At 34.7% G+C, this 15,506-nt stretch overlaps 1 protein-coding gene across 1 annotated transcript in view; it reads left to right on the plus strand.

The window, feature by feature from the left end:
- Nucleotides 1-3,223: 3,223 nt before the first annotated feature.
- LOC149778568 (uncharacterized) overlaps nt 3,224-15,506 on the plus strand; it is a 70,316-nt gene continuing 58,033 nt past the window's right edge. The window contains exon 1 of the mRNA XM_089938503.1: nt 3,224-3,348. Within this exon, the coding sequence (XP_089794629.1) occupies nt 3,266-3,348 (83 nt within the window). The 5' untranslated portion in view covers nt 3,224-3,265. The remainder of the gene's footprint in view (nt 3,349-15,506) is intronic.

Raw genomic sequence — 15,506 nt, forward strand, 5'->3', positions numbered from 1 at the left:
TCAAAGTCGCGTTTGTTGTTTTTTTTAGGTCACACTGTTTGTAACTATTTTTTTTCTTACTAATCCACCGCTAGTTTCATGAATTTGATTATTATTTTCTGCGAAGTCTATGACAATTCTCCGCAACTAAGATATTCTTCTGACTCGAGACACTGAGATATAAACTAAATTTGACCATTCGATACGATCATCGATGATCCAAACATTTGTATCAAAGATGGTTAATTATTGTGATGAATGAATTGTCATTGCGTATCCTAGCGTCCATGGAGTTTTGACCATAATTAACGCGATCTCAACAACACTGACAAGAACTAAAACAATATAATTTAATACAAGATATTGTTTTTTTGACGATCCTGGTATATCAAAGTCGATAGCCTGTCCTCGCGTATCTGCTGCTCGATAACACAATGGTAAGGGTAGACTTAAAAAAATTGTAAAAGTGTATCACGAACTACCTTTCTACTTGCATTGTCAAACCATTTGGTCTCCATAAATTGCAAAAGTTGCTAAGAGGAGTTTCTAAAATTAGTTCACGTATTGTTTCACACTGAACTTTATTCGGTTGTAGTCTGATTAATTTCTTAAACTCTCTTAATTCTGGATCAAGTGCGCTATAATCATCAGTTATTTCTCCATAATAATCTACAAAATTCCTCAGCCAATTATTGGACAAAAAGGCGGTGGTTGACTATGATCGCCATCAATAAATATGTGTAACGTTTCTAATGAAACAGTGCATATTTCATCCCAAATAATATTCCCAGGAATGTATTTCTCCCATTCGTTCAGGAGTCCTATTATCTCCCTTCCATCGAAAAAATTTGTGATATGTGCATGATTTACTATTTCTTTCTCTCATTTCTCGTGCAGGTCTGTGTGTAGGTGTGAATACAATGAATTCCGCGGCCCTGACTTGCATGGTTTCACCATTACAATGAACAGTAGCCATGCAAAGTAGATGAAACCAATACTGGTTCCAAATTTAATTATATCTTGGATATGATTTAACTGTGATCTTTTGTTTAATCAGTGCATACATATATTGCGATATGAATTTGCTTAGGATGTATACTACCTGCACCAAATGGGGGTTAATGGCTGAATTATTGCACTGTGAATTCTGCAATCACTTTCAGGACACCGATATTATTTGTAACTGATGCCATAGCATGTTTTCATCCATCCTGAATGGTGGTTGGGAAAGTCTCATTGTAAAAGAGATAAATTGAAAAGTAGTACCTGAGTAATTAGGCAAACAATTACCAGAAGAGAGTGTGACTTTAAATTTATAGAAGGCCTTTGCAAAAGCGTGTTATTAAGATTGCTTGACAATAATTGTACTTAAATTCAGCTAGTCAAAGAAACGTCTTACATGTATTTTCTAATGTTGAATAAAATTGTAACATTGTCCATGTTTGGACTTATTTTGAAGGCCTTTAATATATGCTATCAGTATTTCTTCTTGATCATCATACTTAAATTGATACAATCAATGCGAAGACGTGCATTATCTTTGACATTTATAGGGTATGTCTCTTCGAAACAGATGCACTTGCGATAATGTTAGTATCCCTATAAAGGTATGATAAAAGTGGCAATTGCATTAAACGCGGGAAACAATTTCCGGGATATGCATTTACTAACGTTAAAAAGCCACCTACTACGAATTACGGTTACGTTAATACACCATTGCCTGTATAATAATAATGGCATAAATTAAGGAATCGATACAAGTTCATGTATGGATCGTATACAGCATTTACTCGCGTGTTACCATTTTATTATAATAAACAAGGTCATAAAAAGATACATAAACATTACAAATAGTAATACGACCAATAAATTTACAAATTTTTACATGATTGATCGATTGAATGATTTTTAACGGCGCATCAGCACTGTTAGGCTATTTAGCGCCAAACAAAGTGTTATTTGTGTAATCTTTTAAAAATTATAAAAGGTCCTATATCGACCAGCGATATAAAAGAACAAATGGTTGAAATTAAAAACGGTAAGATGGTAACGGTGCAAAATAAAGCTTCCCGATCAACGGAAGATGTAAATGTCTATGACAATGAAAAAAGATGAAAAAGTATTAAAATGGGACGGTATATATATTGCATAAAACTGCATAAGGTGATAGCATAAAAGTAAGAGTTTAGAGTAAATATTTACAGCTTTCAGGAACTCTCTAATACGAGTGATGCTTATATTATCAAAAAGTTCTTTCATGTCATGCACAATGTAATAACGATCGCGCGTAGGTTGCAGGTCAAAGCACTCTATCATAAAGTGCTTGACGGTGAATGGTTCATTACAAGAAACGCACTCTGGTGGGTCTTCACCTTTTAGTATGTGGGTGTGGGTGATATGAGTATGACCTATTCGGATTCTTGCAATGACTATCACCTCTCTACGAATGGTTCTGTAGGAAGGAGTCCATTCTCCTAGAGTTGGCTTGGTTGCATGAAGTTTGTTATTTACAGCATCATTCCATGATGCCTGCCACTTCTGACGTAAGAACTTTCTGATACAAGGTTTAAAATCAGTATGCGGTATTTTAGAATCAGATGGTTCTTAAGTAAGGGCCATTTTAGCAGCACGATCAGCTTTTTCGTTACCTTTAATACCAATATGGCAAGGTAACCAGCAATGTATTATCTCGTGGGAGACACTCATCTCGGTATTTTTGACGAGTATGTTTTGCAATAATGGATTCTCCAATTTTCAATTGTGTAGTGACTGAAGTACTGATAGTGAGTCAAAGAAGATAATACTTTTTAAAATACGTTTGCTAGTTATATGTTGCAGAGCAAGGTCTATTGCAATACATATGCCGTCCCATTTTAATACCTTTTCATCCTTTTTCATTAACATAGAACATTTACATATCCCTTTGATCGGGAAGCTTTATTTTGCACCGTTACCATCCTGCCGTTTTGAATTTCAACCATTTGTTCTTTTATAACGCTGGTCGATATAGTACCTTTTATAATTTTTAAAAAAAGAGTATACAAATAACCTTTTGTTTGGCGCTAAATAGCCTAACAGTGCTGATGCGCCGTTAAAAATAAAGTTAATCAACCTTACTTTGCATGTTCTTTATTGAATAAGCAAATATCTTCCTTGTTAAAATTTGTATTTAACATCAAGAGAGCTGAGAGTTTCAGTTTCCGCCCTTTTCCGTGTTGACAGTAGAATACATTTGGCTGGTCGATATGCAGGCACGTTTTTAAGTTTATGTTGCTGTTTAACAGGGATGGAAATAATTGTTTTCTTTATTCGTTCTTTCCTTAGTGTGGCATTGTCACAAGTCTTTGTAACGGATGCAGAATGGAGAGGGTAAGTAAACATAATGTATCTGTGAGAAAGTAATCGTTTCTCCCTCCCACTGTCTCGCAGAACATAAAGACACTATCACGTGTCTGAGTCATTCAATTTCACAGAAAATATGCAGCTAACAGGAGTTGAAGGGTTGATTATAATCGTGGTTGGAAGATAAGAAAAAGCAATTTCAGAATTTCTAACAGATCACCTTTATAAAACTGAATTTCATTCAAGGTTATTACATAGCCACAACATGCTTGAAAAAGGAGTGAAAGACAACTTAGCCATTGCTGATCATCAATAATAATAGTAATAATTTGTTTTTGTGCTTGAAGGGTTTAACGCTTGTTTTCAGCATACGATACATGGCGGCCAGTACTAATGGTGGAGGAAGAACCCGGGAAAACCCGGGAAAGAACCACCTACCCACGAGAAGCTACTGGCAAGCTTTCTGACATACCCACATTGGCTGAATCAGAGACTCTAACCCACGCAGACACAGGTGAGATGGCAGTGATCCGTAACGGAGAGCAAATAATAATAATAATAATAGCAGTGTAATAACAGTAAAATATTCCCTGCATAGCTTTCCTCACATCATTTTAAGCTACAAAATGTTTTGTTGCTACTTTGCAACAATTTGTCTGGAATAATAGGACATATTCTTTTCTTCATTAGTTTTGTTTCCATACCTGATTTCTATCGTTTGCATTATTTAACTCATTGCACCAAAATTGTAATCTGAAGTCTTAGTGTACGTGTGTGCATTTATGCACCCATCTTAACCGTACCCTTTCTTGTGTGTATTAATTTTATGTATTGTTGAATATGAAAGAGCAACGAATTTCATGGATACTTTCCTGTCTGTAACTAGATATGATTTTTTCAACTGTACTACCCACTGGTTTGCGGTTGTTCTAGTTGTATCCATGATTCAGTTCAATTAATAGGTCTTGCGAGTATGTGTTTTCATGATTTTAGGTTTTCATGTTTGTGGGTGAGAACATGTGTATTACTACTCGTACACAAAGTATCACCTCGCTCGGCATTTATATCTGTTACTGTACCTATGAATTATTCGAAGAAATAACAACCTATCCTTTGTTTTATGCATTGATAAAAGTGGCTTTGTTTGGTAATATGCATGTGTGTTTATTTGTTAGTTAACTAGGATTTTTGCTTGTTTGTCCATAAGAAGCTGCGAACGACCCTCGCCTGTTTCACTTCATACTATATTTTTTGTGTATGCTGGTTTCTTCATTTAGTGTGAGATTAAGGCCATGTCAGCTTGAAATGTTTAGCTTTGCGTTTAGTTTTTCTATATTTTAATACAATATTATGACATTTGCTCTTAGATAAATTCCGTGTTAGATTCAGAAGTGTAGCATTGCATTTAGACCTGACGATATCTTTAATAAAACATGTCGGCTTATTTTATTTAGTTGCTTTGTTTGGGCACTCGTCTACTACTTTTTGTCTAAACCGTTGTTATAAATATTATCAATATTTATCTAATTAAATACCCCTCTCTAATATTAATATATTGTCATAATACCTTTATAATGCTAAACTTCGCTTGTCCCCAAACCTTCATATTTTTCAAATGCCGCAATCATATGCCTCTCAGGCAAAAGTGCCACTAAATATCTCACACGTTCTACTCCAGAATGACATGTTTTTGCTACAGCGTTTGGATGGTAAGGTTATAATTGTGTGACACTGCCAGTCTAAATCAGCTTAAGTGGGAAATGATAGGTATGAACTCTGTTTCTGCTAGAAGACTGATATCTAGAGATACGAGAAAGAATGGTCTGTAAATGTGCATAAACTTGTAGAAGTTTCATTAATCCCCTGGTGATAGCGACCTTTCAAATATGTATGATGCATATAAATTTTGTATTAGGTTTGTGAAGTTTATTTTGAAACTATCACTACGTTGCTCAAGACAGTGACAAAAAAACCTCTAACTAGATATGAAATATGTATTACTGAAATAAAAGCTATCAAAATCTAATTATATTGATTGATTAAAGCCTACATAGATATTTATTTGTAAACTCCTAAGATGTATGTAAATGTTCGATCAAGCTCTATATCATTTTCGTCCCATCGTACAGGTTACAGTACCATCTGATTCTTTTGGCATGTGTTTTATGGCGCAGATATATGAATATGTTATTGAACGTTGCGGCAATTTGAGTAATGTGCTTTGTTCAAAGACGAATTTAGGTAGCCATATTGTATTGATCCAATGGTAGGATTTGAAACTACACTATTTGATTAATAGTCCGGCATACTTACACCTGAGCCACATTCACTGCTTTCCTCCAATATCAGCCTTTTATAACACACTGACGTATTCTACATCCCCGTGTCTGCAGGGGTTTAATTGTATGGTATATGTATCTATTTCGTATGATTAAATTTGTCAAAACAAATTGAAAAGCCAAAGCTCTTCATTCTTGAATCTCATGATACTGTTTACACTTATATACAATCAATGATAACAAATGACACAGCAACAGGAAGCAAACTTAAACTAAATAAAGTGCTTATACAGAATGGTACCAAACAATGGGTTTTTGACTCTAGTCAAAGATATTCATTTATTGTTCTGCCTTGTAATCACTCTACATCACTTCAAAGATCTTCCTTAGGATAGCGGAACTATTATATTTCCGAGCATATAAATGCAGTCATTAATACTAACAATTAAAAAGTAATCGCATTGTGAACTTATCACGCTTTATCAACATCTAACACAGTTTTCAACCTTTAACCTTCAACAAGACCAGATACAAATTATTAAAAAATACTTGTGCAATTGTTTTATGGTATTATTACAAAATTTATAAATGAATCATCTCTCTCTCTCTCTCTCTCTCTCTTTCTGTATGTATATATATATATATATATATATATATATATATATATATATATATATATATATATATATATAGATTCTCTTAAAGAGGCAATCCCTCGGCGTCGTCTGGACGCGCCATATTGCAAACGATTAAACGATTTTATGGACTCGGAATTCCATAACTATTGCTGTGAAAGTGTTGTTGATTATCAACTGACCAACCTGACTGTATCTATATAATTTTCTATCCTTCAATTCATCCACCCAGCCATCCAGTAGTGAGGACAAGGAAATGGGGTTAGGAAACCAATATTCGAAGTCAATTTCACACAAATGAAATACATTCGAGTAAACCACGTTCTTATAATTACATTTTCAATATCTAGACAGAACGACAAAGCATGCTCACAATATGGTATATTGTTGGGTATCGCAGCAATTTTGGTATTAAAACTAAGGAAAAAGCAGGCCGCTCTGTTGGAATAATATCTGAAACCATTTGCTTTTAAAATACTAAACACTGATTTTAAACCTTGTATCAAACAATCCGTATGTAATAAATGTCAGCAATCGTGGAATGATAATAAGAATAACAATTTCCATATGATCAAACCTACCTTCGGCGAATGGCCTCCTTACTGCAGGTCTCAGGGAAGAGGTGGTCGTTGCAAGAACTATAATTGATTATAACCAAGATCAGCATGCGTGCGTTTCTTACAATGAACCCTTCACCGTGAATTACTTTATTTGGATCTCAAACGAAAACGCGATATTATTATAATGCTCAGCACATGAAATATCATTTTGAGACGGTACATGTGAGTAGCATTTTACATTTCTTGAAGAAATTCCACACTTATTCTTAAATATAACTTACGTGCAACCCTATTTGTTGAGTATTTTAATCAACATTTGTATTGTTACTCACCCTAATTATGTCGTGTTTTAATTACCGTTAATACGCTCTATTTTCACCTCTTGACCGCGAACCTTCACATATTCTCATTTATTTATGCTTAATAGTTTATCGTGTAGTTTTTCGTTTCGTTATATATCCTTAAAGTACTTGTCAGTCATACAATCCTAAATAAATCAATCATACAACAATGGAGTTCTTATTAATAGGTAACTGTTGTTGAGCTTGTATGTTGGGACAAGTCCCTGCTATAACGAAGCTGTCGTAGAACATAGTTCAAGCCCGTGTTATATTATAAGAAATAAGGCACCCTAAACTTTAAGGATTTGCTTTCTTGTTACTCTATCGCACAAATTTTAACAAAATTCAGAAATTTTAAGCTGAGATTTAAGTTTGTTATTTTTAGTTTGAGTTCAATTTTGAGCTCGGACTCTTTGGTGACTGTTTTAGAGATGAATAAAACACACAATCAGTAAACAAAGCACAACTACATATATGTACATGGTTCACATTATAATTGACTTTAAGTTCCTGCCGATGATCTTCATTTTTCTCAAGAATGTATTGATATTATACAGTCTCTGTTTTTAATCTCACGCTTCCCTTACTGAAATAATATTCATATCAGATATTAATGCCATATATAAGGTATTGTCCTATTCTTGTGGTTCATTGTACAAAAGCTAATTGATGACAAACGTTATAGACAAAAACCACTTAGTTGCCGTAAACAATATAAACCTGAACATCTCTTGATTTTATTCTTGCTGGTAAATGTGTGCTATAATAGGTAAATGACTGCGAGGTCATTACATTTTTTCTAATTTGACAAGTTTATAAGTATATACACCTACATAGGTGGAAATGAGGAACGAAAAATAATAACTACAATTTAGAACGATCAGCATCCGAGGATAAAATCATTCAGTTATGCAACAGAATAGTTCAAAGAAACTGGAGGAATACAACCCAATTCCCCATTCGCTGGCTGATTTATGTTCATCTAAGTCACATCTGGACACAAATATGACATTGTTCTCGAACATTTCAACAGTTGCATAATTATTGAAATCGCTGAGAAACAACGTCTGGGTTTTTTCTCCCATAATTTTAAACAACATTTTGTTTTACAAACCTGATATAAAGAGAATAAAGTGAATTATGAAGAAAAATTATTTTAAATGATCTTAGAAACACATTGACCAAATTATAAAAGTTTAATAGGAAAAATAGTTTGCGGAAATGTATTAGTGAAGATGACCTTCTATAGCCTCCAAATCAGACCATTATCGGAATGATCATCACATGATGAGTTCTTATAATGTGAAAATATTGATAAATTATATTTAAATTGAATTATCAACAGGCAAAGGTTAAACATAGAAAATATTCATTTATTCTACCTACAATGAACGTTATGAATATTTGAGATTTATAAGAGTAGGAAACAAATTCTTAATTAATAGATACGATAAATATGTAGACATCTGTATTTCCCTTACATGAGAAGGTGAATAGCAATGATCTTGTACCCTGTATATAGAAAATCTAAATGATCACGCCTATAGTAAAACGAGTTTGCTGGGAAAATGCTAGAGCTTTTGGAGGGGAAGGTTGGAATAACATCTGGATAGGAAACGGACCACAAAAGGATTCCATATTACAATCGATGATATCATTTTTAAATAAAAGTGCAGTTCTAGTAACATATATGTGAAGAACATTTATCTGAAACTACACCATCTTATTTGTTATCAAATTTTCTATAAGACTTTATGTATACTGTTGTGTTTAAGGTTTGTTGAGTATTTTACACCTAAAGATGTAAAGTCACTCTCCCTTCAAGTTATCTGATAACTGTCACAGCAATAAAGATAATACTAAAAATAATGATAATGAAAATAATGGAACGTATAACGTGTATGTAAAGTACAAGTCCACAGATGTAGGATACAATTAAATGAAGAATAATAAATAAATGTTCATAATAAATAATAATACTCCCATACTTTTAATATTATAACTCTCACTCAGTATTGTCATCATCTTTATCATTAGTGGTAGTTACCCTTGTTAGAACGAAGTTATTCGGACAGTGTTATTTTGCTAACCAGGTTCCAGTAGCCTGGAATGAATTGGCGCCAGATCTTAGACGTAATTACACAGTGTTATCATTCAAGAGTGCAATTGAACCTGATCTATTCCGACTGCAAGAACAGACTTAAAGATAACATTCAGCCCTTATATTAGTGCGCTTCTGTTTCGTAATTTCATGGTGATTGCTTTTATAGTAATCTCGTCGTGAACTATGTTTTATATATTATATATTATTGCATAGCTCTTTGGTTTTGTAAAGACTAAGGACTGTACTAAGTCCACATTATTATTTAATAGTAGCAATGCAAATTTTCAATGTGCTAATGATATCGGTGACTATAGTGATATTAATGCAAAGAGATGTATTAACAGAACAAATAGAAAATACGTACGATACAGTTAAAAAAGTGGAAAACAGTCAATCCATCATGTTTCTCAAGAAATAGCAATAACGATGAAAACTGCATAAGCATACTCAATAAGGAAATGGTAAGGTTAATAGGACTGAGGATATATTGTATTTGTTTTACAATGTACATGATATAACATATTCTTCGCATAATACATATTAAAATCATTATGACTGAAAGTGAATGCAATTTCTGTTTGCAAACTAATACTTCCACTGCTACGACTACCACTAATATTATTAATACAACTTATAATAATAATAATAATAATAATAATAATAATGGGCTCAATTGTTTACACATCTAACACCTTTCCAATGTTAATGTGCAGTTAGAAAATACTGACACGTCATGGTTGAACTTCGTTTCGTAAAAGAAGAAAATTTCGAGTAAAGAGTACAAACGGTACATTACTCATTTAGATTTAGGGTACATTTCTAAAGATTTGATCCTTTTTGGAACATGTTTTGTCATATGTGATGGTTTGATGCTTTCAATTAAACATTTCATTTCGCAAATGTGCATGCACACTCTATGTTTAAAAGACGATCTTTTAATTACCGCACGTATGTGCTGAGCATCGTATTATCCCTTTCCGGGAAACAATATAAATTTGTGTCAGCCTCTCACCGTTAAGTGCCACAATTTTGAGACATGACCTCTGCTGCCAAGGACGGTGAAAAATTGAGAAGCAATTATGCAAATTATGGATGGAAAATATTATAATAGTCTACATTTTCTAGATACGGAATGAAGTTAGTTAACGATTCCTGATTCCTAGGATCATGACCTCAACACCAAACTATATAAAATAGCTTGAATTTGGTTTCAGTTCGTTTCTCTACAATTTGCAAGAATCAGACGACAGCGTAATTCGCACTATCTTAAAGAATCATGAATATATTTCATTTCGACTCATGAATTTTGTCATTGGCTATAGCTGTTTACCCCATTTGTTGTACTCGGAGATTTCAGTACCCATATAATTTTCTGGGGGTCAATGGCACACAAATGACAGAGGCAAAACTGTGGAAGGTTACATTTCCTGCCAAGATTTGTGGCTATATAGCTCCAAGTCACCGACATATCTGCATCTGTTAAACAGTATATATATATATATATATATATATATATATATATATATATATATATATATATATATATATATATATATATATATATATATATATATATGCGTAAATCTGTCAATTTGTTCACTATGTCTGCTTTTGGATTACGATTTGAAGTCCACTAATGTCCACCAAAGAAGCAGCCACTTCCCAATGTCTCAAAAATATATTAACACATCCACTCTATCATTAATGCACCGATTTCACAGCAGAAATTACCAGAAAATGACGCGACTAAATTTGAAGCTGTTTGCATAACTAGACTTAACAAAGAAACTTTGATAAACATCAATGACCCTTTATGACTTTTAACATCATTTTTACTTGAGATTATGGAAGATGAATCCTTAAGGCCTTGATTATCTATCACGACGACTTTTTCATAAAAGATATTTTAGTTTATGCACCAAAGTCAAACATTTGGTTGTTAGTACAAATATGTAGTCCATGAGAGAAAAACTTGGTCAAGAATTCAAAAGTGCATTTATGTAATGGAAATGTTTTCGTGAAAGTCGCTCATAACACGTTAAATTGAGAAATGTTTGGAGGTTGGACAAAATACCCTTTCATCTGACATGAATGCTCGATCCTGAGGCGAAACAGACTCATCTCTTTCAACAATGAGTATTGTTTTCCCGATGACTAAATCCTTAGCCATGTTTCTCAACGCAGTCTCCGTATCCCAGAAATCCTGTGATCGTAGTAACAGCATGGAAATGATATTTCTGATAGTAAATGTGTATGTACTTTCTATCTGTGACATTAGGTACCCGAAACACGAGTTTTCTGCAAACATGTTAAGAGTAATATTTAAGTGTATAACAAGGCGCCAGCGCGTTTCAAAGATTTTGTATATGAGGAATTGTAAGCATGGTCTCTGTGGAAATACCAGTTTGGTCCAAAGGAGCAGCTTATTTCCGTTGTTTGGCTATTTCAGATCCTCTAATGCTTTCCAACGAACATTGCTATGCTGCTGTACCGTTTTGGTCTGTGCATACTTTTGAGACAACATGATCGCACGAACTCAACACATCTGGTCTTCATCATCGTTAATCTAGAAATTATTAGTTTTGGTACGGCGCAGTTGATGTACCAATAAAACTTTGCATCACCCTCGCCCTCTTGGAATTAAACATGCCTCACGTGAATGATACCTTGAATTTGTAAATGTAACAAAGCAAATATAAATCTAGGCAATAATATTTTCACTCCTCGTCCTAGGATACAAAAAGCACTTCATAATAGTAGGAATGGCATAATCCTAACTAAACGGACAACAACTAAAATTAAATGATTTTCTGATTTGATCTTATGGAAGATTTTAACATTACGTTTCCAGTTCTGGGTTAGAGAACATCCATCATGCTAACAATAGGATGTAATCGTAATTTTCGTTCTCCCGCAAATGTCATTTCTATAATGACGGCTTATGGTTAATTTGCATTGTCCCAATAATCGTTGATTTGACTTGATTGATTTATTTTTAACGGCGCATCGGCACTGTTAGGCTATTTAGCGCCAAACAAAGTGTTAGTTCTATAATCTTTTAAAACGTATAAAAGGTCCTATATCGACCAGCGATATAAAAGAACAAATGGTAGAAATTAAAAAACGGTAAGATGATAACGGTGCAAAATAAAGCTTCCCGATCAACGGGAGATGTAAAAATGATGAATAGTTATTAAAATGGGACGGTATATGTATATTGCATAAAACTGCACAAGGTGATAGCATAAAAGTCAGAGTTTAGGGTAAATATTTACGGCTTTCAGGAACTCTATAATACGAGTGATGTTTATAGTATCAAAAAGTTCTTTCATGTCATGCACAATGTAATAACGATCGCGCGTTGGTTGTTGGTCAAAGCACTCTATCATAAAGTGCTTGACAGTGAATGGTTCATTGCAAGAAACGCACTCTGGAGGGTCTTCACCTTTTAGTATGTGGGTGTGGGTGATATAAGTATGACCAATTCGGATTCTTGCAATGACTATCTCCTCCCTACGAATGGTTCTGTAGGAAGGAGTCCACTCTCCTAGAGTTGGCTTGATGGCATGAAGTTTGTTATTTACAGCATCATTCCATGATGCCTGCCACTTCTGACGAAAGAACTTTCTGAAACAAGGTTTAAAATCAGTATATGGTATTTTAAAATCAGATGCTTCTTGAGTAAGGGCCATTTTAGCAGCGCGATCTGCTTTTTCGTTACCTTTAATGCCAATGTGGCTAGGTAACCAACAGTATATTATATTGTGGGAGATACTCAGCTCGGTATTTTTTACGAGTATGTTTTTTAATAATGGGTTCTCCAGTTTTCTATTGTGTAGTGACTGGAGTACTGATAGCGAGTCGGAGAAGATGATACTGTTTAAAATGTGTTTCTTTTCTATATGTTGCAGAGCAAGGTCTATTGCTCTGATTTCGGCTGTAAAAATGGTAAGAGTTGTGGAAGACAGAAGGGTTTGTTTCGGATTTTTTGCCATCGTGTAGCGTGAAAAGAACTTTTGTTTGTTTAATTAGCCAGGGTGGTGTTTCGGAGATGGACCTTTTCTGAATTTTAGAAAGATCTATATTTGTAGTCTCAAGGCTGGATGATATTCTAATGCCAAAGGAAGGTATGACATTTGGTTTATTTTCGTATAAAGTTTTGTATTTGGGTTGAAAAACAGCCGAAAAAGCAGGATTCAGAGGGTTAGATTTTAATTTCAGAGCATACTGTGCGGAAAGCATTTGTCTGCGATGCGATAACGGTGGTTCATTCGCCTCAGCTAGAAGGCTTTCACACGGGGATGTTTTAAATGCTCCCAGAGCCAGTCTTATTCCCTGATGATGAATTGGATCAAGCATTTTAAGATATGACTTTCGGGCTGAACCATACACAACGCAACCATAGTCTAGTTTGGAGCGAATAAACGTTCTATATAAATTCAGGATGACTTTTCTATCAGCACCCCAGTCAGTGTGCGCTACTACTTTAAGTAGGTCAAGTGCTTTTAAGCATTTGGCTTTCAAGTGTTTTAGGTGTGGAATAAAGGTCAGTCTTCTGTCAAAGATAATACCCAAAAATTTTGTTTCCTCAACAACTGGAATAGGTGTTCCATCCAGCGTGAGGTTCGGTTCATCGTGATGTTTTCGTAACTGACAGAAATGCATGCATACCGTTTTTGATTTCGAGAATTTGAAACCGTTTGCATTGGCCCAATTTTGAATTTTGTTTATATTTTGCTGCAGTTGTCTTTCAATTGTATGCACGTGCTTTGACCGATAACATACTAGAAAATCATCAACGTATAACGAACAATCCACACCAGGAGTCAAACACTTGGTGATGCTATTAATTTTGATGTTAAAGAGCGTCACAGATAAAATACTGCCCTGGGGCACACCCATCTCTTGCTCGTGCAGATCTGAGAGGGTAGAGCCCACTCGTACTTTGAATTCTCTGTCGGAGAGAAAGTTGGATATGAAAGAGGGCAGACGGCCTTTTAGACCTAGATCGTGCAGGTCATTTAGTATCCCGTACTTCCATGTCGTGTCATAGGCCTTTTCTAAATCAAAGAAAACCGCTACTAAGTGTTCTTTCTTGATAAATGCATCTCGAATAAATGTTTCTAGTCTAACCAGATGATCGTTGGTGCTCCGGCCATATCGAAAGCCACTTTGGAAAGGAGATATTAAATTATTAGTTTCCAAGTACCAGACAAGCCGAGAATTGATCATTCGTTCCATTGTTTTGCACACACAGCTTGTGAGTGCAATTGGTCGATAGCTGTTAGGATCTGCGCTATCTTTACCGGGTTTGGGAACTGGTATTACTGTTGCCTCTTTCCAGATTTTAGGTACATTACCAGTAATCCATAAATTGTTGAAAATTTCTAGAAGGGCTGTTAATGAAGGTTCTGGGAGGTGTTTCAAAAACTGGTAATGTATTTCGTCAGGCCCAGTGGATGTATCGAGGGCCTTATTCAGAGATTCCTTCAGCTCATACATTGTAAACGGTTGATTATAACTTTCTGAGTTATTCGATGTGAATTTCAACCATGTCTTTTCTTTGTGAGTTTTTAATCTTCTGAATGCTTCTGAGTAATTAGAGGATGAGGAATTTTTTGAGAAGCTATCAGCAAGTATGTTAACAATGTCATGTTTGGAATTGATATTCTTGTTGTTTACTTTGAGATGTCGAAAGGAATTGTATTTCCTATTTCCATTGATTTTGCGGATCGTGTCCCAAACTTTCTTTATAGAGGAACGAGAGTTTAGAGTTGAAACATATTTTTTCCATGATGTTCTTTTACTTTGTTTAATCGTGCGGCGAGCATTGACCCGAATAATACGGTACTTAGTTAAATTTTCGGGTGTTGGACGATTATTAAAATTTTTCAGTGCTTCTCGGCGTTGTCTAATGGCCTCTTTACATTCTTTTGTGAACCATGGTTTTGAGAGTTTTTTACCGTTTGGTGAGGACTTGGGAATGGATTCTTCTGCATTGTCGATTAAAACAGAAGTAAAATATTGAAAAGGGTTATTGTCGTTTAAGACAGTATCCCTATTAAGTCTAGTTGTACAAAGTGTTTCAAATTTGGCCCAGTCGGCCTTCTTTAAATTCCAATGTGGAACTGCTTCGTCAATTGTAACGTTGCTATTGTTAAGAGAGATTGGAAAGTGATCACTGCTGTGAAGGTCATCAGCGACCTTCCATTCATAGTCCAAAAGCAGCGATGGGGTACAAATTGTCAAATCAATACACGTGTATA

This window comes from Sinohyriopsis cumingii, chromosome 17 (assembly GCF_028554795.1).
Source record: "Sinohyriopsis cumingii isolate HCF-2022 chromosome 17, ASM2855479v2, whole genome shotgun sequence".
In the NCBI taxonomy this organism is placed as follows: Eukaryota; Metazoa; Mollusca; class Bivalvia; order Unionida; family Unionidae; genus Sinohyriopsis; species Sinohyriopsis cumingii.